General features: G+C 42.2%; 1 protein-coding gene across 1 annotated transcript; it reads left to right on the forward strand.

The window, feature by feature from the left end:
- The first annotated feature begins 334 nt into the window (after nucleotides 1-334).
- LOC109876932 (myosin heavy chain, fast skeletal muscle-like) lies at nucleotides 335-21,592 on the forward strand. The gene is made up of 41 exons (XM_031811572.1): nucleotides 335-387; nucleotides 810-853; nucleotides 987-1,214; nucleotides 1,515-1,661; nucleotides 1,870-2,026; nucleotides 2,997-3,024; nucleotides 3,277-3,385; nucleotides 3,552-3,644; nucleotides 3,818-3,878; nucleotides 4,013-4,111; nucleotides 4,436-4,539; nucleotides 4,938-5,076; nucleotides 6,777-6,895; nucleotides 7,058-7,207; nucleotides 7,302-7,472; nucleotides 7,692-7,995; nucleotides 8,362-8,426; nucleotides 8,520-8,607; nucleotides 8,724-8,841; nucleotides 9,864-9,987; nucleotides 10,479-10,615; nucleotides 11,084-11,339; nucleotides 11,570-11,812; nucleotides 12,153-12,329; nucleotides 12,425-12,570; nucleotides 12,743-12,833; nucleotides 13,139-13,528; nucleotides 13,650-13,776; nucleotides 13,964-14,082; nucleotides 14,415-14,611; nucleotides 14,745-14,928; nucleotides 15,039-15,204; nucleotides 15,517-15,641; nucleotides 15,802-16,110; nucleotides 16,336-16,539; nucleotides 16,675-16,800; nucleotides 19,165-19,335; nucleotides 20,317-20,421; nucleotides 20,518-20,613; nucleotides 20,982-21,113; nucleotides 21,572-21,592. Exons 3-41 carry the CDS (start codon nucleotides 999-1,001, stop codon nucleotides 21,590-21,592), a joined length of 5,814 nt encoding a protein of 1,937 aa, XP_031667432.1. The 5' UTR covers nucleotides 335-387; nucleotides 810-853; nucleotides 987-998.
- Nucleotides 21,593-22,669: the final 1,077 nt, after the last annotated feature.

Below are 22,669 nucleotides of genomic sequence, written 5' to 3' on the forward strand. Positions count from 1 at the left end.
TGAACATATATATTAAGTTGTTGATGAGGATTAATGCCACTAAAATGGAACTAAATCAGGTCAGATTAGATTTAATGAAAAGTATTTTAGTTGTAGTGGGGCAACATGGATTCCACTACAGTTTTAACTATTAGTAATGAAATCTCATTTATGTTAATTCATTGAAATTCAATTCGGAGACAAACATTAAAAAGTCATGTAATGGGAGAGTGGTGCTCCTGGAAGTGGGAGGTGCTAGTGAGACACAGACACACAGAGGTCTCTCATCCAATTCATGTCCTTTCCCAGAGTGGTCCATAATTAACTTTTGCTTGGTTGGCACTTCCAACCAGATATAAGGAGGCTGAGGCCCCAGCATCCATAAGTCAGATACCTTCTTCCTCTGTGGTAAGACTCTCTCCACCTCTTTAGAGTTGTACATTTGTCTCATCTTTGTACTCAGCAACGGAGGCAGTAGCTAACTGCACTGTTTGAATTGACTTCTGTAAGATTTTACAATATTAAATCAAGTGGCATTAAAAATAATGTTGCTTTTATTATGTGTTTTACTTCAAATCTGTGACTTTCATCTACAGTCAAAAGTGGTGCTCCTGCACTTGAAAGGGTGTTCTAGAATGTAACTGGGTTTTCAGGGGAATTTATTTGAATTCCTGACAGAATGTCTGGATGTGTAGTAAATGAAAGTTACCAGTTGCACCTGTAGTTGAATTTGACATGTAATGATTGAGTTAAATGTTTTCTATTCCTTTAGGGGTTCAATGATAAGGCTTTAGACTTGTGTGTTTTCACAACACTCTCATGTTTCACAGGGTCCTCCAAGAAGTACACATTCATCTGTAGGAGGGAAAAGAAGGTGAGACATGGTTTGAGTCTCCACATAAAAAGTGATGAGAATATTTGGTTAGAGATACCGCTCACCTAACTCTGTTGACTGGGGAGGAAGCACCACAGAGTCAATCATGTTTCTTGTTTCATCTCTTTCCTAGTTATCCGTCACCATGAGTACGGACGCTGAGATGCAAGCCTACGGCAAGGCTGCCATATACCTTCGTAAGTCTGAGAAGGAGAGGATGGAGGCACAAGCCGCACCCTTTGATTCAAAGAACGCCTGCTATGTGACAGACAAGGTGGAGCTGTACCTTAAGGGTCTGGTCACTGCCAGGGCCGACGGGAAGTGTACTGTAACAGTCACAAACCCTGACGGCAGTAAGGAGGTAAGTCTGATCAGAAACTATTCAAGTTTGTGCAATTACTCAATTTCTTGAAAACTCATCGAAATGAGAAAATATAAACTTCAAAGACATCAATTTTAATGCTGCTATTTAAAATGATATGTAATTTCTCATGATGACTAGTCAAGAATCTCCAGTTATGTGTCAGTGGGTGATAACAAAGTAGTTGGATTAAATGTGGATATAAATTTTTTAAATGATTAAACTTCTATTTAATGAGCAAAAAGCATTCAGTCATGTCCAGTTTGACCTGTGTGTAATCTAGATTTCTGACTGTTTCAGGAAGGAAAAGAGTTCAAAGAGGCAGACATCTATGAGATGAACCCCCCTAAGTACGACAAGATTGAGGACATGGCCATGATGACCTACCTGAATGAAGCCTCTGTGTTGTATAACCTCAAAGAGCGTTATGCAGCATGGATGATCTATGTAAGAAACCTGCACATACAAACACACATACATGAACATAATAAATACACACATACAGTACTACACATAAATGAATGGTAGAAACCAAAACATATCAATACAGTAGACCCACATCAGTTTACCAAAGTACACCCACATCCTCACATAAATCCAGGTAAATGTCAATCTGACTTTGTTAATCTCCTAAATTAATGATGCTTTCATCCAGACCTACTCTGGGCTCTTCTGTGCCACGGTGAACCCCTACAAGTGGCTCCCTGTGTACGATGAAGAGGTTGTCAACGCCTACAGAGGGAAGAAGAGAGTAGAGGCTCCACCCCATATCTTCTCCGTCTCTGACAACGCCTTTCAGTTCATGATGATTGGTACGATATCTCATGGATGTATGGATGGATGGTTGGATCAATCACATGTATTTATAAAGCCCTTTTTACATAAGCAGATGTCAGAAAGTGCTTGTACAGAAACCCAGCCTGAAACTCAAGACACCCTAAGAAAAAACCTAGAGAGGAACCATGCTCTGAGTGGTGGCCAGTCCTTTTCTGGCTGGAGATTATAGGAGTATATGGCCATTAAGGCCATACAAGATGTTCAAATGTTCATAGATGACATGCAGGGTCAAATAATTATCACAGTGGCTGTAGAGTGTGCAATAGGTCAGCACCTCAGGAGTAAATGTCAGTTGGCTTTTCATAGCCGAGCATTCAGAGGTAGAGACAGCAGGTGCGGTAGAGAGAGAGAGATAGGGAGAGTCAAAATACAGAATGTAGCACGTCAGATGAACAGATCAGGGTTCCATAGCCGCAGGCAGAACAGTTGAAACTGGAGCAGCAGCACGACCAGGTGGACTGGGAACAGCAAGGAGTCATCAAGCCAGATAGTCCCGAGGCACGGTCCTAGGGCTCAGGTCTTCCTCCGAGAGAGAGATAGAGAGAGAGAGAGAGTGTGAGAGAGAGAGAGAGAGAGAGAGAGAATGCTTAAGTTCATACAGGAACCCAGCTAAGACAGGAGAATTTCACCGGACTTAAAGGTCGAGACCGAGTCGTCGTCTCTCACATGGATAGACAATCCATAAAAATTGAGCTCTATGGATGTCCATAAGTGTATATAGATCTCAAAGTCCATAAGTACTAATGGATGGATGGATGGACGGATGGATAGTTGGGTGTAAAATCAAATCAAATCCAATTCAAATATGCTTCAGAGTTTTCTCATCTAGGTTAGAACAATTTGCTGGAAAATGTTCCAAATTGAAATTCGTGATGATGCTATGAATTAAATAATGTCCCCTGAATGTTGCTTGAGTATGATAAGCAATATGTTTTTTGGTTCCAGATAAGGAGAACCAGTCCGTCCTGATTACGTAAGTTGTTTACTAAAATGTCACTTGAGGAAGCATTGCTATTGTGGTGTCACTTGGTGTGATGAAATACATGACATTATGGATGGATTAGAGCATCAGGTTATGTGTAATAACGAGTCGATGAAAGGGAATATTTGTTAATGATTTACTTATGTCAGAAAACAGGTATTTTTCTATGCTATTTCTTAGTGAAAGACAATCTGACACTCAAACATGTAACTAAAACCCCTCTTTCTCTGTCATATAAACCAGTGGAGAATCCGGTGCAGGAAAGACTGTCAACACCAAGCGTGTCATCCAGTACTTTGCCACCATTGCAGTGTCTGGTGGCAAGAAGGAAGCAGACCCCAACAAAATGCAGGTAAGTTGTTCTTATGTTTGCCTTTTAATCACATTTCAGTTTGGTTTTCTGAGAAAACTTTTTTTCCAGCTGTGAATCATGTTCCAAGAAATTTGTTCAAGTCATAGAGAAAAACTAACTTTACCACTTTTCCCGTTTCTGAGAAACTTGTGTTTGTCTCAATCAGGGGTCTCTTGAGGATCAGATCATTGCAGCTAACCCTCTGCTGGAGTCTTACGGTAATGCCAAGACAGTGAGGAATGACAACTCGTCTCGCTTTGTAAGTATGAAGGACATACTGTGGAAGTTACCTTATATTGGAAACATGTATTTCAGTAGTTCCCTATTGTTAAATCAATAGATGTCCAACAAACTGTAACTTTAAAGGGTCTATCAAAGTAAAAGTTTAGATTCATTTGTTGACCTATTTCTAACCCCCATGCTCTACTACAGGGTAAATTCATCAGGATTCACTTCCAGGCTGGTAAACTGGCTAAAGCTGATATTGAAACCTGTGAGTTGGTTTTGAATGTTTCTCAACACTTTCCTAAATTCACACAAATTATTTTTAGGAGATCATATCATCAGATTTGATTTCATCTTGTGTTTTTTTCTCTCCCTTTCTCTCTCTCTCTCTCTCTCCCTCAGACTTGCTGGAGAAGTCCAGAGTGTCCTTCCAGCTGCCCGATGAGAGAGGCTACCACATCTTCTTCCAGATGATGACAGGCCACAAACCTGAGCTAGTTGGTACGACAAAGTATAGTTTTAGGGGAAATTATTCCCACCCCCATCTGTGGAACTTGTTAAAAATATTCATAGTCCACACTAATAATACTATTACAATGAGTACATCCAAGGTAACAAGGCATCTAGACATTTGGAGGGTCTCTGGGAAATATCTATAAAGTAATACATTGTGATGCACAAGTCCACAAGTCTCAGTCTCCTCTTTTGATGATATTCATTATATACTACATGTATCATTGAGTCCATCTATTGAGTAAAGAAGGGAGAGATACTGTAAAGGTGGGACAGAGATTTAACTGACAAGCTGTTCTCTGTTGTCCACAGAATTGGCGCTTCTCACCACCAACCCCTACGACTTCCCCATGTGCAGTCAGGGACAGATCACTGTGGCCAGCATTAATGACAATGAAGAGCTGGATGCCACAGATGTGAGTAAAACAAAGGGTTAACAAAACTCTAGATATGGAATGGATAGGACCACCATACACACTGAATGTACTGTGAAATTCCAACTTGCTAGGAATGTTCATGTATGTTTTAGTTTGATTCTAAAGGCCTTGTGTTAGTTAAGCATGAACGTAAAGGAACTCCTCATTCCTTCACACTTCGCCTTCAGGCACATACATGTAAGACATCCACAAGAGAGCACCACTAAGTGTCCTGTGGAACTGTGTAAAACTCATTTTGTGCTGCCATCTACTAATGTGTTGGCCAAGAGTCAAATCTATCCATCCCATTTGTTCTGCAGTGAGCAGCACAGAACTGTAGCGTAACTGACCGAACTACCGTTCAGTTCATCACTGTTGTACTTCCTCTTTAATTCCAGGAAGCCATTACAATCCTGGGCTTCACTAATGAGGAGAAGCTTGGAATCTACAAGCTGACAGGAGCTGTAGTGCACCATGGAAACTTGAAATTCAAGCAGAAGCAGCGTGAGGAGCAGGCCGAGCCAGACGGCACAGAGGGTGAGTCCCACTCATAGACACTCAGACTCAGACTCATACACAAACAGCTATTTGAGAATAAGCAATTTATATAATGATACAAAACAGTGAAGCTATAGTTCACAATCTATATAGTTAGCTCTACGATATGACTCCTATCTCACTCTTGTGGAAATATTCTGTCTCAGAGACAGACCTCCTTTGTACTTTGCCATCGGCCACAAATACAGTTGCACAAAGATCATTCTGACCCATAACACATGAATCACTGCTACTAGGGCACTTTATGAAACATACTAAAACGTGGCCAAGTCAAATAATTAGTCCCTCATCTGGAACGGTGATCACTCACATGTTCCACACCACCTAGAATACATATGGCCTTGAACAGAGAAGATAAAGAATACATGTTTAATCATTTTCTCTCCTTCTCCACTTCCCGAAACTTTAAACTACTGATAAATGACCCAATGCATAAGACAAGGACAAAGTTAATGCTAGAAATATCATATGAATATACTATATGTTGACATGTAGTACATGTATACACTCCTGTCTTTAGATGTACATTCTGCCAGTGTCTGTGTGTGAGTCTTAAATTCAAGTCATATATTCAAGAAGCTGTCGCCAGTGGAGTGTTAGTGACACATCAGTATCTCAATTTCTAGTCTAAATGACTAAATAACATTTCAAAGTGTGCAGACCCCCACAATCAACCTAATACCCCCAAATAAACCATTTTGGACAATCCTAAATCAGTTACAGGTAACGGTTGACCACCCCTCCTCCCTCCCGGCACTCATTCTTCTGGCGTCTCTTTGTTTTCTTCTTAAGATAGCGTTGCAGTTTATCCTCACGATGGTACACATGGAACTCATGCCTGTCAATGTGGATGGCACTTGATAATGTCCCGATTTCAATATCCCCAAGCAGACGAAACTCTCACCTGAGAATCACAACTGTTCAAACCATTTCAAATGTCAAAGAGAATTACAACTGTTTGCAAATTGGCTTATGCTCCCCCTATCATATCGGCAACCTCATGGCAGAGTTACAAGGTCAGGGAGTCAGAGAACAGCAGACCAAATCTGGTGAAATGTGTATTGAAGTCAAACAACAACAGCAATACACTACTTACTAGCATTTACCAGCATTTACATATTATACTGAAATTTCACCCAGTGTCTCTAGCCTTTGAGTGATCAGGCCTCACCAGAAAGTCAGAGCAAAGGTCATTCAACACCATTAAGTGAGTGTTCTTTCCCCTTTCAGAAGAACACGAGTTATCAGTTTCCTTCAACTAGGACATCTTTCCGAGTAGGAAAGACCCTCTCAATCACTACTGCTAATACACATGGATCACTCTCAAACAATGTTCTGCTTTTACCCCTATTGTAAGGTTGAGAAACAAAACAAACATGATAACTTTCTCCTTATTGGAAGGCATTGTTTTCATTTTAGTCTAACAATGTTACTCTTAATAAATAAGGATTTGTTTACATTGAGTGTTCGTCTTTAGTGGAGAATTTCCATTACAAAAGTCATGCAGGAGAGTTTTTGGAAACCAAATTCCAAACTCCAGAAATGATTTGAAATTATGAATATGGGAGAAAATCAAAACCTAACTCACAAAAAAAGTTATCCAAACTATTTTGTCAGTGTGACATCAGAAACAAGTGATCTTGTGTCCCTGAGTCTGTTGTTGTTGGTTCTCTCTCCAGTGGCTGATAAAATCGCCTACCTGCTGGGCCTGAACTCAGCTGAGATGTTGAAGGCTCTGTGCTACCCCAGAGTGAAGGTCGGCAACGAGTATGTGACCAAGGGACAGACTGTGGCTCAGGTAAGGCGGCCAAACACAGCATCTAACATTTTCTGAGCACCGTAATTATATTTTGGGGATGAGTGCATTGCTTTTTTTAAATTGTGATGCTGTTAATCCCAAGGTCTTATCACCAGACATGGTCAATAGCTAATGTATTAATTTGAGGTATTATCATTGCAGGTTAATAACTCAGTCAGTGCTCTGGCCAAGTCCATCTATGAGAGGATGTTCTTGTGGATGGTCATCCGTATCAATGAGATGTTGGACACCAAGAATCCAAGACAGTTCTATATCGGTGTGCTTGACATTGCCGGGTTTGAGATCTTTGATGTGAGTATGAGACCAGAACAAGACAATTAGTTGTGATTGAGATGGATTACAGTCTTGTATGGTGAAATTATCCCTTTTAAAACTCCATCAACAGTACAACAGCATGGAGCAGCTGTGCATCAACTTCACCAATGAGAAACTGCAACAGTTTTTCAACCACACCATGTTCGTCCTGGAGCAAGAGGAGTACAAGAAGGAGGGAATCGTCTGGGCCTTCATTGACTTCGGCATGGACTTGGCTGCCTGCATTGAGCTTATTGAGAAGGTAAGATGTCTGTGAAGATTGTAATGGACCTCAACAGCACAGATCGTAGTGAGCCCTGTGTGAGACATTATCACAGTGGTACAACGTATCTGACTGTTGAGAACTCAATATGTTTCCTATTATGTGATCTGTAATCTGCAAATAGAATGTTTACTAAATTAATAAATGTGATCCTAAATGGAAATATCACTAATTTGATATACATCTATTTTCGTGAAGCCATTGGGCATCTTCTCCATCCTTGAAGAGGAGTGCATGTTCCCGAAGTCTTCAGACACCACCTTCAAGGACAAGCTGTACGCCCAGCATCTTGGCAAAACAAAGGCGTTTGAGAAGCCCAAGCCTGCCAAAGGCAAGGCAGAGGCCCACTTCTCCCTGGTGCATTACGCCGGTACTGTGGACTACAACATCACTGGATGGCTGGAGAAGAACAAGGACCCCCTGAACGACTCAGTATGTCAGTTGTACGGGAAGTCCGCAGTCAAAATTCTGGCTGCCCTGTATCCCCCTCCCCCTCCTGAGGGTAAGACTAGCATCACGTCACAATATTTAATTAAGCGCTAGTTACAACTCAGACCCAAATGTTCTTTAAAGTCTTAGAATGTATCACAATTTCTCAACGTTTATTACTAGGTTGATTTACTCATAGACTTGGTTAATTTAATCATGTAGTAGGTCTTATTTAACATAATCCCATTGGCAGCATTTGCCTCGAGATAAGTGTGAAGTTAATCAGAAATGATGGTGGTTAATGGTTTATAATTAGTGCGCTTGCTGAAGACAAGACCACTCTAGATTTCTTACATAATCTTCTAATTATTATATTCATTCCACCCGCTCTAGGAAATGTACTTTTCTAGTTATCTTTTACTTTCCCCCATTTTAACAGATAAAGCCAAGAAAGGAGGCAAGAAGAAGGGTGGTTCCATGCAGACTGTGTCCTCCCAGTTCAGGGTGAGCTTTTGAAATGTGTATATTCAGTCCTTCAAAAGGTGCATTGATTATCATAAATGATGTCTGAGAAAATGGTTTGTAACCCCCTTACAGGAGAACTTACATAAGCTGATGACCAACTTGAGGAGCACTCATCCTCACTTTGTGCGCTGCCTGATCCCCAACGAGTCAAAGACTCCAGGTACAAGAAATATTGAGTTAAATATGTCATCTTATCAGTACAGTATCAGTAACCTTAACAATCCCAATCTATAACCTGTTTATGAGTATTAAAAGAGACTTGTTTTGTTTTACCAGGTCTGATGGAGAACTTCCTGGTTATCCACCAGCTCAGGTGTAATGGTGTACTGGAGGGTATCAGGATCTGCAGAAAGGGCTTCCCCAGCAGAATCATCTATGCTGACTTCAAGCAGAGGTACATACGCACAAGCACGCACACACACACACACACACACACACACAGAGAGAGAGAGAGAGAGAGAGAGAGAGAGAGAGAGAGAGAGAGATAGAGAGAGAGAGAGAGAGAGAGAGAGAGAGAGAGAGAGAGAGAGAGAGAGAGAGAGAGAGAGAGAGAGAGAGAGAGAGAGAGAGAGAGAGAAAAATTATTGGCACTCTTGATAAAGATGAGCAGAAAAGACTGAATCAAATAACACTGATACTGAGCTATATTGTACGGTCAAACATTTGTGACAATTTTATTATTTCATACTCAGAGAAAGAGATTTTGTTCAACAATTCATATTTAATTTCAAGATAGGGTTCATCATGATTGGAACCCCTATTTTCAGTACGAGGACAATGGTCTTTTTCTAGAATGTTGTATGAGATTGTAGATCACAATGGGAGGGATGTTGGACCCTCCTTACAGAATCCTTCCAGATCCTTGATATCCATCGTCTGCACTCATGGACTGCCCTCTTCAATTCAAACCACAGGTTTTCAATGGGGATCAAGTCTGGAGACTGAGATGGCCATAGTAAAATGTTGATTATGTGGTTGATGAACCATTTCCTTGTGGATTTTGATGTGTGCTTGGGGTTATTGTCTTGCTGTAATACCCACCCGTGGCCACGTTTCAGCCTCCTGGCTGAGGCAACCAGGTTTTTGGCTAAAATGTCATGGTACTGGGTAAAGGTCATGATGCCGTTGACCTTAAAGAGGCCCCCAGGTCAGTTGACATTAAGTAGCCCCATAACATCAGAGATCCACCACCATATTTTACAGGTTTGGGTTTATTTCCTTCATATACATATTTTTTTTTATCCAAAAAGCTTTTAGACCAATAACAACAATATAGCTCAGTATTTGTATTATTCATGTTAGACAGTCTATTTTGCTCATCTTTATCAAGGGTGAACCTCACCCTTTATGAACCTCACTGTATAACCAACCAACTAATTACAACTTGGCATATTTTAAAACTGTCTTCTCATTCAGGTACAAAGTACTGAATGCCAGCGTCATCCCTGAGGGCCAGTTCATGGACAACAAGAAGGCTTCCGAGAAGCTGCTTGGGTCCATTGATGTGAATCACGAGGATTACAAGTTTGGACACACCAAGGTCAGTCAAAAACCCCCAGTAAAAGCTGACTGGAGAGATTTTATATGGTCCGGGTTTAAATTATCATTGAAGTTGTGTTTTGACCACTATGTTGTCAACTATGTTTAAAATGTTAAACCCGTACAGTATAACATCTCTCCAGTTGATCTATCCATCCTTTGTTCTTTCTTCTTCAGTTAACTAATGGAAAAGGTGGAAAAACATTGTAGTGTTTTTCTTCAGTCCTTCATCACAAATATAGAAGATAAACTAAAGTCATCATCATGTGCATTGTGTTAGAGTGTTATGGCTGCAGTTATCTGCATCTGTGTACATTATTTATCTACAACTATTAATCTATAACTAACAATTTAGAAACAACCTCTCCCATGGTTTGGTTGCAACCATTGCAGAGTTAATGTTGTTTAAATCAATCTAGTGGTGTTGTTCCCCTCTTTTGATTCAACCCTTTCTATCTGTGGTTCCATTGACCATGTTAACCTGTGTCTCAGGTGTTCTTCAAAGCCGGTCTGCTGGGTGTCCTGGAGGAGATGAGAGATGAGAAGCTGGCCTCTCTGGTCGGCATGGTCCAGGCTCTCAGCCGTGGATTCCTCATGAGGAGAGAGTTTAGCAAGATGATGGAGAGGAGGTGAGGAATAGTAGACATCTTGGCAAAGCTTTCTGTCAACCACCTGTATCTAATGCATTATGATTACATACTGTATATGCTGTGAGTTGTTCAGAATGAGAAAGTACATCTTATAATGGTCTACTAAAGCTTTTGGGTTCATTCATTTAGTCCAGAAATGGATGTAGCAACTAAGGATTCTAGCGTTATAGCTGCAGTTTGGGATTTGGCTGTTCAACTGTCATTTAAATGTGTGGTATTTACCTTTTAATTCTTGAAGAATATAAAATGCATCATGAGCTTAGCATAACCTGTCAGTCCTCATCGAGTCCGCTATCTGTGAATTTAGGAGGGGTTACATTTCCCTAGCCCCCTTCCTCAGCTGTAAACAAACAGTGGTGTGGGGCCCCATTTTGTTGTTCTTCGAGTCACAGAGTGTAGCTTTAACCATGTCACTCACCATGACACTCTATTCTTTCTGTTGACCAGAGAATCAGTTTACGCCATCCAGTACAACATCCGCTCATTCATGAATGTCAAAACCTGGCCATGGATGAAGTTGTACTTCAAGATCAAGCCCCTGCTGCAGAGCGCTGAGACTGAGAAGGAGCTGGCCAACATGAAGGAGAACTATGAGAAGATGACGACAGACCTGGCAAAGGCTCTGGCCACAAAGAAGCAAATGGAGGAGAAGTTGGTGGCCCTGACACAGGAGAAGAACGACCTGGCGCTCCAAGTAGCATCTGTGAGTGAACAACTACCCTCGCATGGGAACATTTACATACACATGTATAAACACACACAAATATGAACACACTGTAAAGTATGTTGCTGACTCACACATGTTTAATGCCCATGTTATATATTGTTTATATTTCATGAATGTCTATTAACTTGCTCTGACCTTTTTGACTAAAGTGTATATTTTGATACAGGAAGTTTGGTCGCTGATATTTTCTCCTGTTCTGAAACCAGGAAGGAGAAAGTCTGAATGATGCTGAGGAAAGGTGTGAGGGGCTCATCAAGAGCAAGATCCAGCAGGAGGCCAAACTCAAAGAGACGACTGAGAGGCTGGAGGATGAGGAGGAGATCAATGCTGAGTTGACTGCCAAGAAGAGGAAGCTGGAGGATGAGTGCTCTGAGCTGAAGAAGGACATTGATGACCTGGAGCTCACCCTGGCCAAAGTGGAGAAGGAGAAGCACGCCACTGAAAACAAGGTATTGTGTCTTACTATAGACAGTCTAACTAACAATAATCCAAACATTAAACAACTCAAAACATAGTTCAACAGAAATGGAATTCAAGTTGTATTGTGGGTGCAGGAAATATTATGACACAATGGTAGAATTTCAGCACTCCCCACATTCATTGCATGTTCTGCTCCACCTCATGTATGTCTTCCATTCAGTACACTGGCATGGTGAACACTGCCATCTAGTGTTGAATATATAGTACAGTCAATTTTGATGAAATGTTTTATCTAAATGAAATGAATGCAATATTTAACAAACTAAATCTCTCCTTTATGGTGAAGTATAATTATGTTGCCGTTTACAGGTTAAAAACCTGACAGAGGAGATGGCGTCTATGGATGAGAGTGTTGCCAAGCTGACCAAGGAGAAGAAAGCCCTCCAAGAGGCCCACCAGCAGACACTGGATGACCTGCAGGCAGAGGAGGACAAAGTCAACACTCTGACCAAGGCCAAGACCAAGCTGGAACAGCAAGTGGACGACGTGAGTGGAGTTTGACATTTTGGCCATGATAGTATGTAAGATGATATTATCTAAAGTTATTTCGATTTTAACAATATATGTGTTTTAACTTATAGCTTGAGGGTTCTCTGGAGCAAGAGAAGAAGCTCCGTATGGACCTTGAGAGATCCAAGAGAAAGCTGGAGGGAGATCTGAAACTGGCCCAGGAGTCCATAATGGACCTGGAGAATGACAAGCAGCAAGCTGATGAGAAAATCAAGAAGTAAACACAAACAAATGACTACAGTATTACCTGCTATAATGGTTGTTTTTGACTAACTATTGTAATTATGAATTAGCATTTGATTCAGTAAGGAAAGTGAATGGTATGATCCTCTCCCTTTACACTATTGAACAAAAACCAACTCAGCAATCAACGTGTTTGTGTCTCTTAGGAAGGAGTTTGAGACCACCCAGCTCCTCAGCAAGGTTGAGGATGAGCAGTCTCTGGGAGCTCAGCTGCAGAAGAAGATCAAGGAACTCCAGGTCCAGTACAGGATATAAGCTCCAGTACAGAAAAGCACAGACTTGAATCATTTCCTGAAAACCATTATTCTGGTAGCACACATTTTTCCAGGTGGCTTCTGACAGCTGAGTAGGTTGGAAGATGGTGTTTCTTAACATTGTGGTTTTGGTTCCCGCATGGGACACTGTCTACTGAATATATTAGTGTAACTGGCTTCGTATTAAACACATTTATACAAAATATACATACTATTATTACTTTGTGAGGTTCAGTTGTTTCAACTGTATTGTAGTGTTCATCCCCCTGCTCCTGTCCCCTGTTCTAGGCCCGTATTGAGGAGCTGGAGGAGGAAATTGAGGCTGAGCGTGCTGCCAGGGCTAAGGTTGAGAAGCAGAGGGCCGATCTCTCCAGGGAACTTGAGGAGATCAGCGAGAGGCTGGAGGAGGCCGGAGGCGCCACTGCTGCTCAGATTGAGATGAACAAGAAGCGTGAGGCTGAGTTCCAGAAGCTGCGTCGTGATCTTGAAGAGTCTACCCTGCAGCATGAGGCCACAGCCGCCGCTCTGCGCAAGAAGCAGGCCGACAGTGTGGCTGAGCTCGGGGAGCAGATCGACAACCTGCAGCGCGTCAAGCAGAAGCTGGAGAAGGAGAAGAGCGAGTACAAGATGGAGATTGATGACCTCTCCAGCAACATGGAGGCCGTCGCCAAGGCTAAGGTGAGTAGTGATGTTTTGATCAAGCAGTGTTGAGGAGGGTCAACTACATCACCATTCAAGTGAACTGAAGTTGACAGGAGTCCCACATATAAAGTAATGATGGAACATGTTTCACTAACAGGGCAATCTGGAGAAGATGTGCCGTACTCTTGAGGACCAGCTGAGTGAGCTAAAAACTAAGAATGATGAGAATGTTCGCCAGGTCAACGACATCAGCGGACAGAGAGCCAGACTCCTGACAGAAAATGGTACCATCAACAATGAACAACAACCCAATCCTTTCCTTCAGCAAATACAATACTGTGTTGGGGGCTGTATCCACATAGTTTATACTGTAATATTCACCACCTAACAATGCCCTACGATACTTCAGAATAAATGTTCAATCTTAGAGAACAGAGATCCTATTAACAAGATGTCCCTCTGTCCCTGTAGGTGAGTTTGGTCGCCAGCTGGAGGAGAAGGAAGCACTGGTGTCTCAGCTGACCAGAGGCAAACAGGCCTTCACCCAGCAGGTGGAGGAGCTGAAGAGGGCGGTTGAGGAGGAGGTCAAGGTAAGGGACCCAAAATGGACTCCAAGTCCACAGAGTTTATACCTATATCTTCATATAGACTGAGACTATGCCACCCTCTGAGACTCCAACCGTCTCACCACCCTCAGAGACTTCTCCTGTCTCTCAACCCTCAGAGAATTCTACTGTCTCTCCACCCTCAGACACTTCTACTGTCTCACCACCCTCAGAGACTTCTCCTGTCTCTCCACCCTCAGAGACTTCTACTGTCTCTCCACCCTCAGAGACTTCTACTGTCTCTCCACCCTCAGAGACTTTTTTCCATAATTTGTTTGACTATCTCGCTAATTATTCTTTGCCTTTCTCTCTCACAGGCTAAAAACGCACTGGCCCACGGTGTCCAGTCTGCCCGCCATGACTGTGACCTCCTGAGGGAGCAGTTTGAGGAGGAGCAGGAGGCCAAGGCAGAGCTGCAACGCGGCATGTCCAAGGCCAACAGTGAGGTGGCTCAGTGGAGGACTAAGTATGAAACTGATGCCATCCAGCGCACAGAGGAGTTGGAGGAGGCCAAGTGAGTCGCACGCAACAGAAAAACAGATATGGTGTGGATGGTGAGGGTGGTAGGGGGCTCTGAGAAAATGTTACATCAATATGTATTGTAACATATCTCTCACTCCATTAAAACACCCTCTGTTGTCCAACAGGAAGAAGCTGGCCCAGCGTCTGCAGGATGCTGAGGAGACCATTGAGGCGACCAACTCCAAGTGCGCCTCCCTGGAGAAGACCAAGCAGAGGCTGCAGGGAGAGGTGGAGGACCTCATGATTGATGTTGAGAGAGCCAACGCATTGGCCGCCAACCTCGACAAGAAGCAGAGGAACTTTGACAAGGTGAAAATGAATAAACCTATATTTTTTATCAATTGTATAATTCTTTCTTATTTCTAATTCAATAACTCTTCATCTATGACCTCTCATGAAAATTCCATGGATTCTCCTAGGTTCTGGCAGAGTGGAAGCAGAAGTATGAGGAGGGCCAGGCTGAGCTGGAAGGAGCTCAGAAGGAGGCTCGCTCTATGAGCACTGAACTCTTCAAGATGAAGAACTCCTACGAGGAGGCTCTGGATCATCTGGAGACTCTGAAGAGAGAGAACAAGAACCTGCAACGTGAGCATTTGACAGAAGTTCTAGTTAGCTCATATATATTGACTAGCGTTTTGAAAATGGAGGGAACTGTAATCATCAACTTTAATATTACACCATTTCAGAAAAGCCATGTTCAGTATAATTTGTATATATTTTTCTTGTAGTTGGTATTCCTTTGAACATTCCAAATAAGTGGTCTGCGATTCGATTTGCAAGATCCTATGAAGAGCTGTTCATGTATTAACTGTTAATATGATTTAATGTCAAATTCAGCACATTGGCATATCCACTGAAACCCTCCCAAGTCTAAACTGCTCCTGTATGTGTGTGCAGAGGAGATCTCTGACCTGACTGAGCAGATCGGAGAGACTGGCAAGAGCATCCATGAGCTGGAGAAGGCCAAGAAGACCGTGGAGACAGAAAAGTCTGAGATCCAGACCGCTCTGGAGGAGGCTGAGGTACAAACTACAGCTGTTTGATGGGGAAAGCAGTGTTAACTAACCAATGCCAGCTATAGTGAAATACTCTCTGTAATGGAGTTTATTGTAGTCATATATATTTAATTCCTACATCCAAATATATTGAACACAATTGGCCTGACTGCCTCTGTTTGTCCAGGGAACACTGGAGCACGAGGAATCCAAGATTCTGCGTGTGCAGCTGGAGCTGAACCAGATCAAGGGTGAGGTGGACAGGAAGATCGCTGAGAAGGACGAGGAGATGGAGCAGATCAAGAGGAACAGCCAGAGGGTGGTTGACTCCATGCAGAGCACCCTGGACTCTGAGGTCAGGAGCAGGAATGATGCCCTGAGGGTGAAGAAGAAGATGGAGGGAGACCTGAACGAGATGGAGATCCAGCTGAGCCACTCCAACAGGCAGGCCGCTGAGGCCCAGAAACAGCTGAGGAATGTCCAGGGACAGCTCAAGGTAAAGGGACTGGGACATCAGGCTCAAAAACCTGAACATGGAGAGGGATTTGTTTGTGAATCTGTAGAAAAGAATAGAACAGAGGAATTGAATAGAGTGGACAATGCACTGTAGAAAGTTAGGGATACTGGGTAAATTCTTCCCAGTGAACATTTCTATCACTGATCGATCCTATCACCTCTACTTCCACAAGTCCTAATGAACGTATGTCATTGTGAACCCCAGGATGCCCAATTGCATCTTGATGACGCCGTCCGTGTCGCAGAAGACATGAAGGAGCAGGCAGCCATGGTGGAGCGCAGAAACGGTCTGATGGTGGCTGAAATCGAGGAGCTGAGAGTTGCTCTGGAGCAGACAGAGAGAGGCCGCAAAGTGGCTGAGACTGAGCTGGTAGACGCCAGCGAGCGTGTTGGACTGCTGCACTCCCAGGTATGGGTCAAAAGCCATTTCTAATGAAACTCAACCAAACAACAAGTTTCAACACATCTTGCTTTGAGAGTTTCTTTATTTCAGCATTCTAAGTTCTCTTGAGAGTCAAACAAATCGTCTTGTTTCCTCCTTCAGAACACCAGCCTTCTGAACACCAAGAAGAAGCTGGAGACAGACCTGGTGCAGGTGCAGGGAGAGGTGGACGACATCGTCCAGGAGGCCAGGAATGCAGAAGAGAAGGCCAAGAAAGCTATCACTGACGTGAGTCCTTGAATTATATCATCTTGATTTGTTCCTAAGGTCCAATGGTTAAGAACAACAAAGATCTCAGAGGGATGTCATGATTGGTGCCAATTGGTGCATAAATTAAACACCAATTTATGCACCACGGTGAAACGACCAGTTAGGAACCAATATACACAGGCAGTTAGGAAAGCAAAGGCTAGCTTTTTCAAACAGAAATGTTCATCCTGTAGCACAAACTCCAAAATGTTCTGGGACACTGTAAAGTCCATGGAGAATAAGGGCATCTCCTCAACAGCTACCCACTGCACTGAGGCTAGGAAACACTGTCACCACCGATAATAAATATACGATAATCGAGAATTTCAATAAGCATTTTTCTAACCCTACCATGGTCTATAGCCCTGCACCCCCAACAGCAACTCGCCCAAGCCTCCCCATTTCTCCTTCACCCAAATCCAGATTTCTGATGTTCTGAAAGAGCTGCAAAATCTGAACCCCTACAAATCAGCCGGGCTAGACAATCTGGACCCTATCTTTCTAAATTATATGCCACAATTGTTGCAACCCCTATTACTGGCCTGTTCAACCTCTCTTTTGTATCGTCTGAGATCCCTAAAGATTGGAAAGCTGCCGCGGTCATCCCCCTCTTCAAAGGGGGAGACACTCTAGACCCAAACTGCAGACCTATATCTATTCTACCCTGCCTTTCTAAGGACTTCGAAAGCCAAGTTAACAAACAGTTCACCGACCATTTCGAATCCCACAGCACCTTCTCCGCTATACAGTCTGGTTTCCGAGCTGGCCATGGGTGCACCTCAGCCACGCTCAAGGTCCTAAACGATATCATAACCGCCATCGATAAGAGAATACTGTGCAGCCGTATTCATCGACCTGGCCAAGGCTTTCGACTCTGTCAATCACCACATTCTTATCGGCAGACTCAACAGCCTTGGTTTCTCTAATGACTGCCTCGCCTGGGTCACCAACTACTTCTCAGATAGAGTTCAGTGTGTCAAATCGGAGGGCCTGTTGTCCGGACCTCTGGCAGTCTCTATGGGGGTGCCACAATTCTCAGGCCGACTCTTTTCTCTGTATACATCAATGATGTCGCTCTTTCTGCTGGTGATTCTCTGATCCACCTCTACGCAGACAATATCATTCTGTATACTTCTGGCCCTTCTTTGGACACTGTGTTAACAAACCTCCAGACGAGCTTCAATGCCATACAACACTCCTTCCGTGGCCTCCAACTGCTCTTAAATGCAAGTAAACTAAATGCATGCTCTTTAACCGATCGCTGCCCGCACCCACCCGTCTAGCATCACTACTCTGGATGGTTCTGACTTAGAATACGTGGACAACTACAAATACCTAGGTGTCTGGTTAGACTGTAAACTCTACTTCCAGACTCACATTAAGCATCTCCAAACCCAAATTAAATCAAGAATCGGCTTTCTATTTCGCAACAAAGCATCCTTCACTCATGCTGCCAAACATACCCTCGTAAAACGGATTATCCTACTGAACCTTGACTTCGGCGATGTCATTTACAAAATAGCCTCCAACCCTCTACTCAGCAAATTGGATGTAGTCTATCACAGTGCAATCCGATATGTCACCAAAGCCCCATATACTACCCACCACTGCGACCTGTATGCTCTCGTTTGCTGGCCCTCGCTTCAGATTTGTCACCAAACCCACTGGCTCCAGGTCATCTATAAGTCTTTGCTAGGTAAAGCCCCGCCTTAACTCAGCTCACTGGTTACCATTGCAGCACCCACCCGTAGCACGTGCTCCAGAAGGGTTATTTCACCGGTCATCCCCAAAGCCAACTCCTCCTTTGGCCGCCTTTCCTTCCAGTTCTCTGCTGCCAATGACTGGAACGAATTGTAAAAAATCACTGAAGCTGGAGTCGTATATCTCCCTCACTAACTTTAAGCATCAGCTGTCATAGCAGCTTACCAAACATTACACCTGTACACAGCCCATCTGTATATAGCCCACCCAACTACCTCATTCCCATATTGTTATTTATTTTTTGCTCCTTTGCACCCCAGTATCTCGACTTGCATATTCATCGTCTGAACATCTATCACTCCATTGATTAATTGCTAAATTGTAAATATTTTGCCACTATGGCCGATTTATTGCCTTACCTTCCTAATCTTACTACATTTACACACACGGTATATAGACTTTTCAATTGTGTTATTGACTGTACGATTGTTTTTCCCATGTGTAACTGTGTGTTGTTTGTGTCGCACTGCTTTGCTTTATCTTGGCCAGGTCGCAGTTGTAAATGAGAACTTGTAAATGAGAACTCTCAACTCGCCTACCTGGTTCAATAAATGTGAAATAAAAATAAAAATAATTTTCCAGGCGGCCATGATGGCTGAGGAGCTGAAGAAGGAGCAGGACACCAGTTCTCACCTGGAGAGGATGAAGAAGAACCTGGAGGTCACAGTCAAGGACCTGCAGCACCGCCTGGATGAGGCTGAGAATCTGGCCATGAAGGGAGGCAAGAAGCAGCTCCAGAAACTGGAGTCCAGGGTGAGTTACCAGCAGGGTTGATTTGGGGTTCGATTAAAAGACAGTTTGCTGGAAAAGTATTTGATAATGTAAAATACACAGGAGAATTATGGAATGACTTTCTCTCATTTAACCCACCTAGATCAGGAGTTCCCAAATGTTTTTGCATCAGGGAACCCTTCATAATATCAGAACAGTTCCACACAGTTTTACTATGACTTCAGCAGTGCATGGTCGGACTAATCAGGTCTTGGCCCCTGGGAAAGAACATTTGACAGTCCCCTCTCTTGGCATCAGAGGGAATATTTTCCAGTTTTAAAGCATAAATTACAGTGCAATTATGTTCAAAACAAAATCATTGGGAATATATTACTCTTATGTTATGGAGTTGAGAAGAATTGGAGCCAAGACCTTCAAATAAAGTCAAGATATACAAATGTATTTATCTAGTTGTTTCATTTAAGCTTGGCGAACTTCGCAAGCCCCAATACAGAAGCAAACTCGTAACATTCAAACAGGCGAGTGGCGGCCTCTATTGGCCATACTGGTACTGCAACGTACACTGATAAATGCATGACAAAATCGATCAAATAAAAAAAAGAGTCCTATATATTATAACTACAAGAAGAATTATTATTATTATTATTATTATTTTTATTTTTTACAATTGTTGGAATAATGTGCCTACTAGTATCCCTGTGAGCCTCCCAGGCCCATGTTGTACATCTAAGGGTTAAGAACATAAATAGTGGATTAATAATATTACACTGTATTGTATTGGACCTTCTAATCTTGTTCCACAGATCCTTGGTAGTTTCATCTGTTGTTGCTAGCAATATTCATGAACAAATTTAAGTGTAAATTCCACTTTGGGAACCACTTGGAAAAGTGCATAATGAAAGACAACAATTGTGCCTCCTTGACTGGGTAGAAGACTCATCCTCTGTTTTACAAAGATTTGTTTCACCACCTCAAATGCCTAAATGTGTTTGTTCCACAAAGGTGCGTGAGCTCGAGACTGAGGTGGAGGCCGAGCAGAGAAGAGGTGTAGACGCTGTCAAGGGAGTCCGCAAGTATGAGCGCAGAGTCAAGGAACTCACTTACCAGGTAAGAGAAAGTGTATTCTTCACACACTTGACACTAACACAGAGAGGTTTGTGTATAAAACTATACTGACATTGATTCTTTGATGTTTTCCCACAGACTGAGGAGGATAAGAAGAACGTTAGCAGACTTCAGGACCTGGTAGATAAGCTGCAGATGAAAGTGAAGGCCTACAAGAGGCATTCTGAGGAAGCGGTGAGTCACTGACAAAACTGTTGCTTCAGCAACAACACATCAGTCAACAATGACAATTGACAGTGCAAGTAAATGCTGATGAAATTATGCACATTTCTAAATGCCTCCTATTCGTTACCAACTTATAGGAGATGAGGTTGAATATTAATTAGCTGCACCAGGGGCTGGTCTAGTGATCGTGCTGGAGGCAGTGGTTTGATCCCCTGTTCTGCCACTCACTTCCTCTGCTGTATCATCCAGCTCCCTGTATACATTGTAATCTTGTATTTTATTTTTAAATATCTTTAAAAACAGAACATTAATTTGCTGCCTGAAGCTTCAAACTTTAAATGCTGATGTTCTGCTCTCCCTCTCCTTTCCTCACCCAGGAGGAAGCAGCAAACCAGCACATGTCTAAGTTCAGGAAGGTTCAGCATGAACTGGAGGAGGCTGAGGAGCGTGCTGACATTGCTGAGACTCAGGTCAACAAGCTCAGAGCTAAGACCCGTGACTCTGGAAAGGTACAGAACTGCTGCTAAACCTGTACCTGACTCATGTTCAGATATGACCACATCAACACCACCTATGATTCAGTCTTCACAGAGGTCAATACTGACCTTTTACACTGGTTCGGCTGTATTTAAGATCACCAAGCAGCACATTTCAGGAAGGGCAAAAAATGAAAGGTTAATTCTGTTGGTACTTCAAAATTGAAAATCCAAGCTGAGCACTGAGCACTAAATGCTTGATATATTCTATTCTATCCAAGTCTATCCATGTATTATCATGTTGATTGTTGTTACTGATCCATTATATTCTATCCATATATTTATCATGTTAATTATTGTTACTGATCCATTATATTCTATCCATGTATTTATCATGTTGATTATTATTACTGATCCATTATATTCTATCCATATATTTATCATGTTCATTATTATTACTGATCCATTATATTATTTCTTTCTTCTTACAGGGAAAAGAAGTTGCTGAATAAACAAGACCAAAGTATTGAAGATCAAAGTCTTACCATTTTCCTGTGTTGCATAAAATATGATTTTCATGGTGAAATGTTGAGCATTGATTAAAAACATGTGGATCTACATACACTTCCTTTGTGACTGTGGATTTATTACTCAGCAAACAGTTTTTTAAACCATAAAATATTGTACTTTAATTAAAAGAGCAATTTGGGATTCCAACAACAACAAAGTGTTCACATCAGCTGAGGGATTAGAATGGAGAAATGTAACCACTCAAATTCATAGACTGAGCTATGGATGTAAGGACTGACCAGCTAAGCATCAAAATTATAGTTTTAACCATTTACACTGAGGGGAATTAACCTATATGGACAGGCCCAAATGTAAATGTTTCTAAAAGAAAAATATATGAGAAGAATATGCATAACCATGGTAGCAATTGAAAGGGATCACTTTGAAGATGGCATTTTTTTTGTTCTTAAGTGACTGAATTTTTGTATTAGAATTTTGTAACAGATTATGCACACATTAATTTGTTGTGGAAACACTATGTAAACATAAATTGAGATTTTAGTTCTGGGTTAACCAGTATTATGTAAACCAGAGGAGGCTAGTGGGAGGAGCTATAGGGCAACGGGCTCATTGTAATGGCTGGAATGGAATGAATGGAACAGAGTCAAACATGTTGTTTCCATAGGTTTGATACCGTTCCATTCATTCCATTCTAGCCATTACGATGAGCCTGTCCTCCTATAGCTCCTCATTCCTGGAAAATGTCACTTTCATAGGGTATAGAATAGTCTGATTATGCTGCGTTCAAAACAACTGGGAACTCGAAAATCTCCGACTTCAGTGCATTCAAGACAACTGGGAACTCTGAGAAAAAACTAGCTCAGACTGGGAAAAATCGGTTTGAACATCCAATTTAGAATTCCAAGTCGGAAACTCTGGCATCTTTCTAGAGCTCCGACTTTCCGAGCTGAAGATGTATTGATCACATCTTTACGAAAAATGATATCGTTGAGAGGGACGTGGCAAAAGGAATGGCAAATAAGTTTGGCTGCACAACCGATTGAAAAAATACTGCAAAT

Source organism: Oncorhynchus kisutch, unplaced genomic scaffold, assembly GCF_002021735.2.
Source record: "Oncorhynchus kisutch isolate 150728-3 unplaced genomic scaffold, Okis_V2 Okis01b-Okis20b_hom, whole genome shotgun sequence".
Taxonomy (NCBI): Eukaryota; Metazoa; Chordata; class Actinopteri; order Salmoniformes; family Salmonidae; genus Oncorhynchus; species Oncorhynchus kisutch.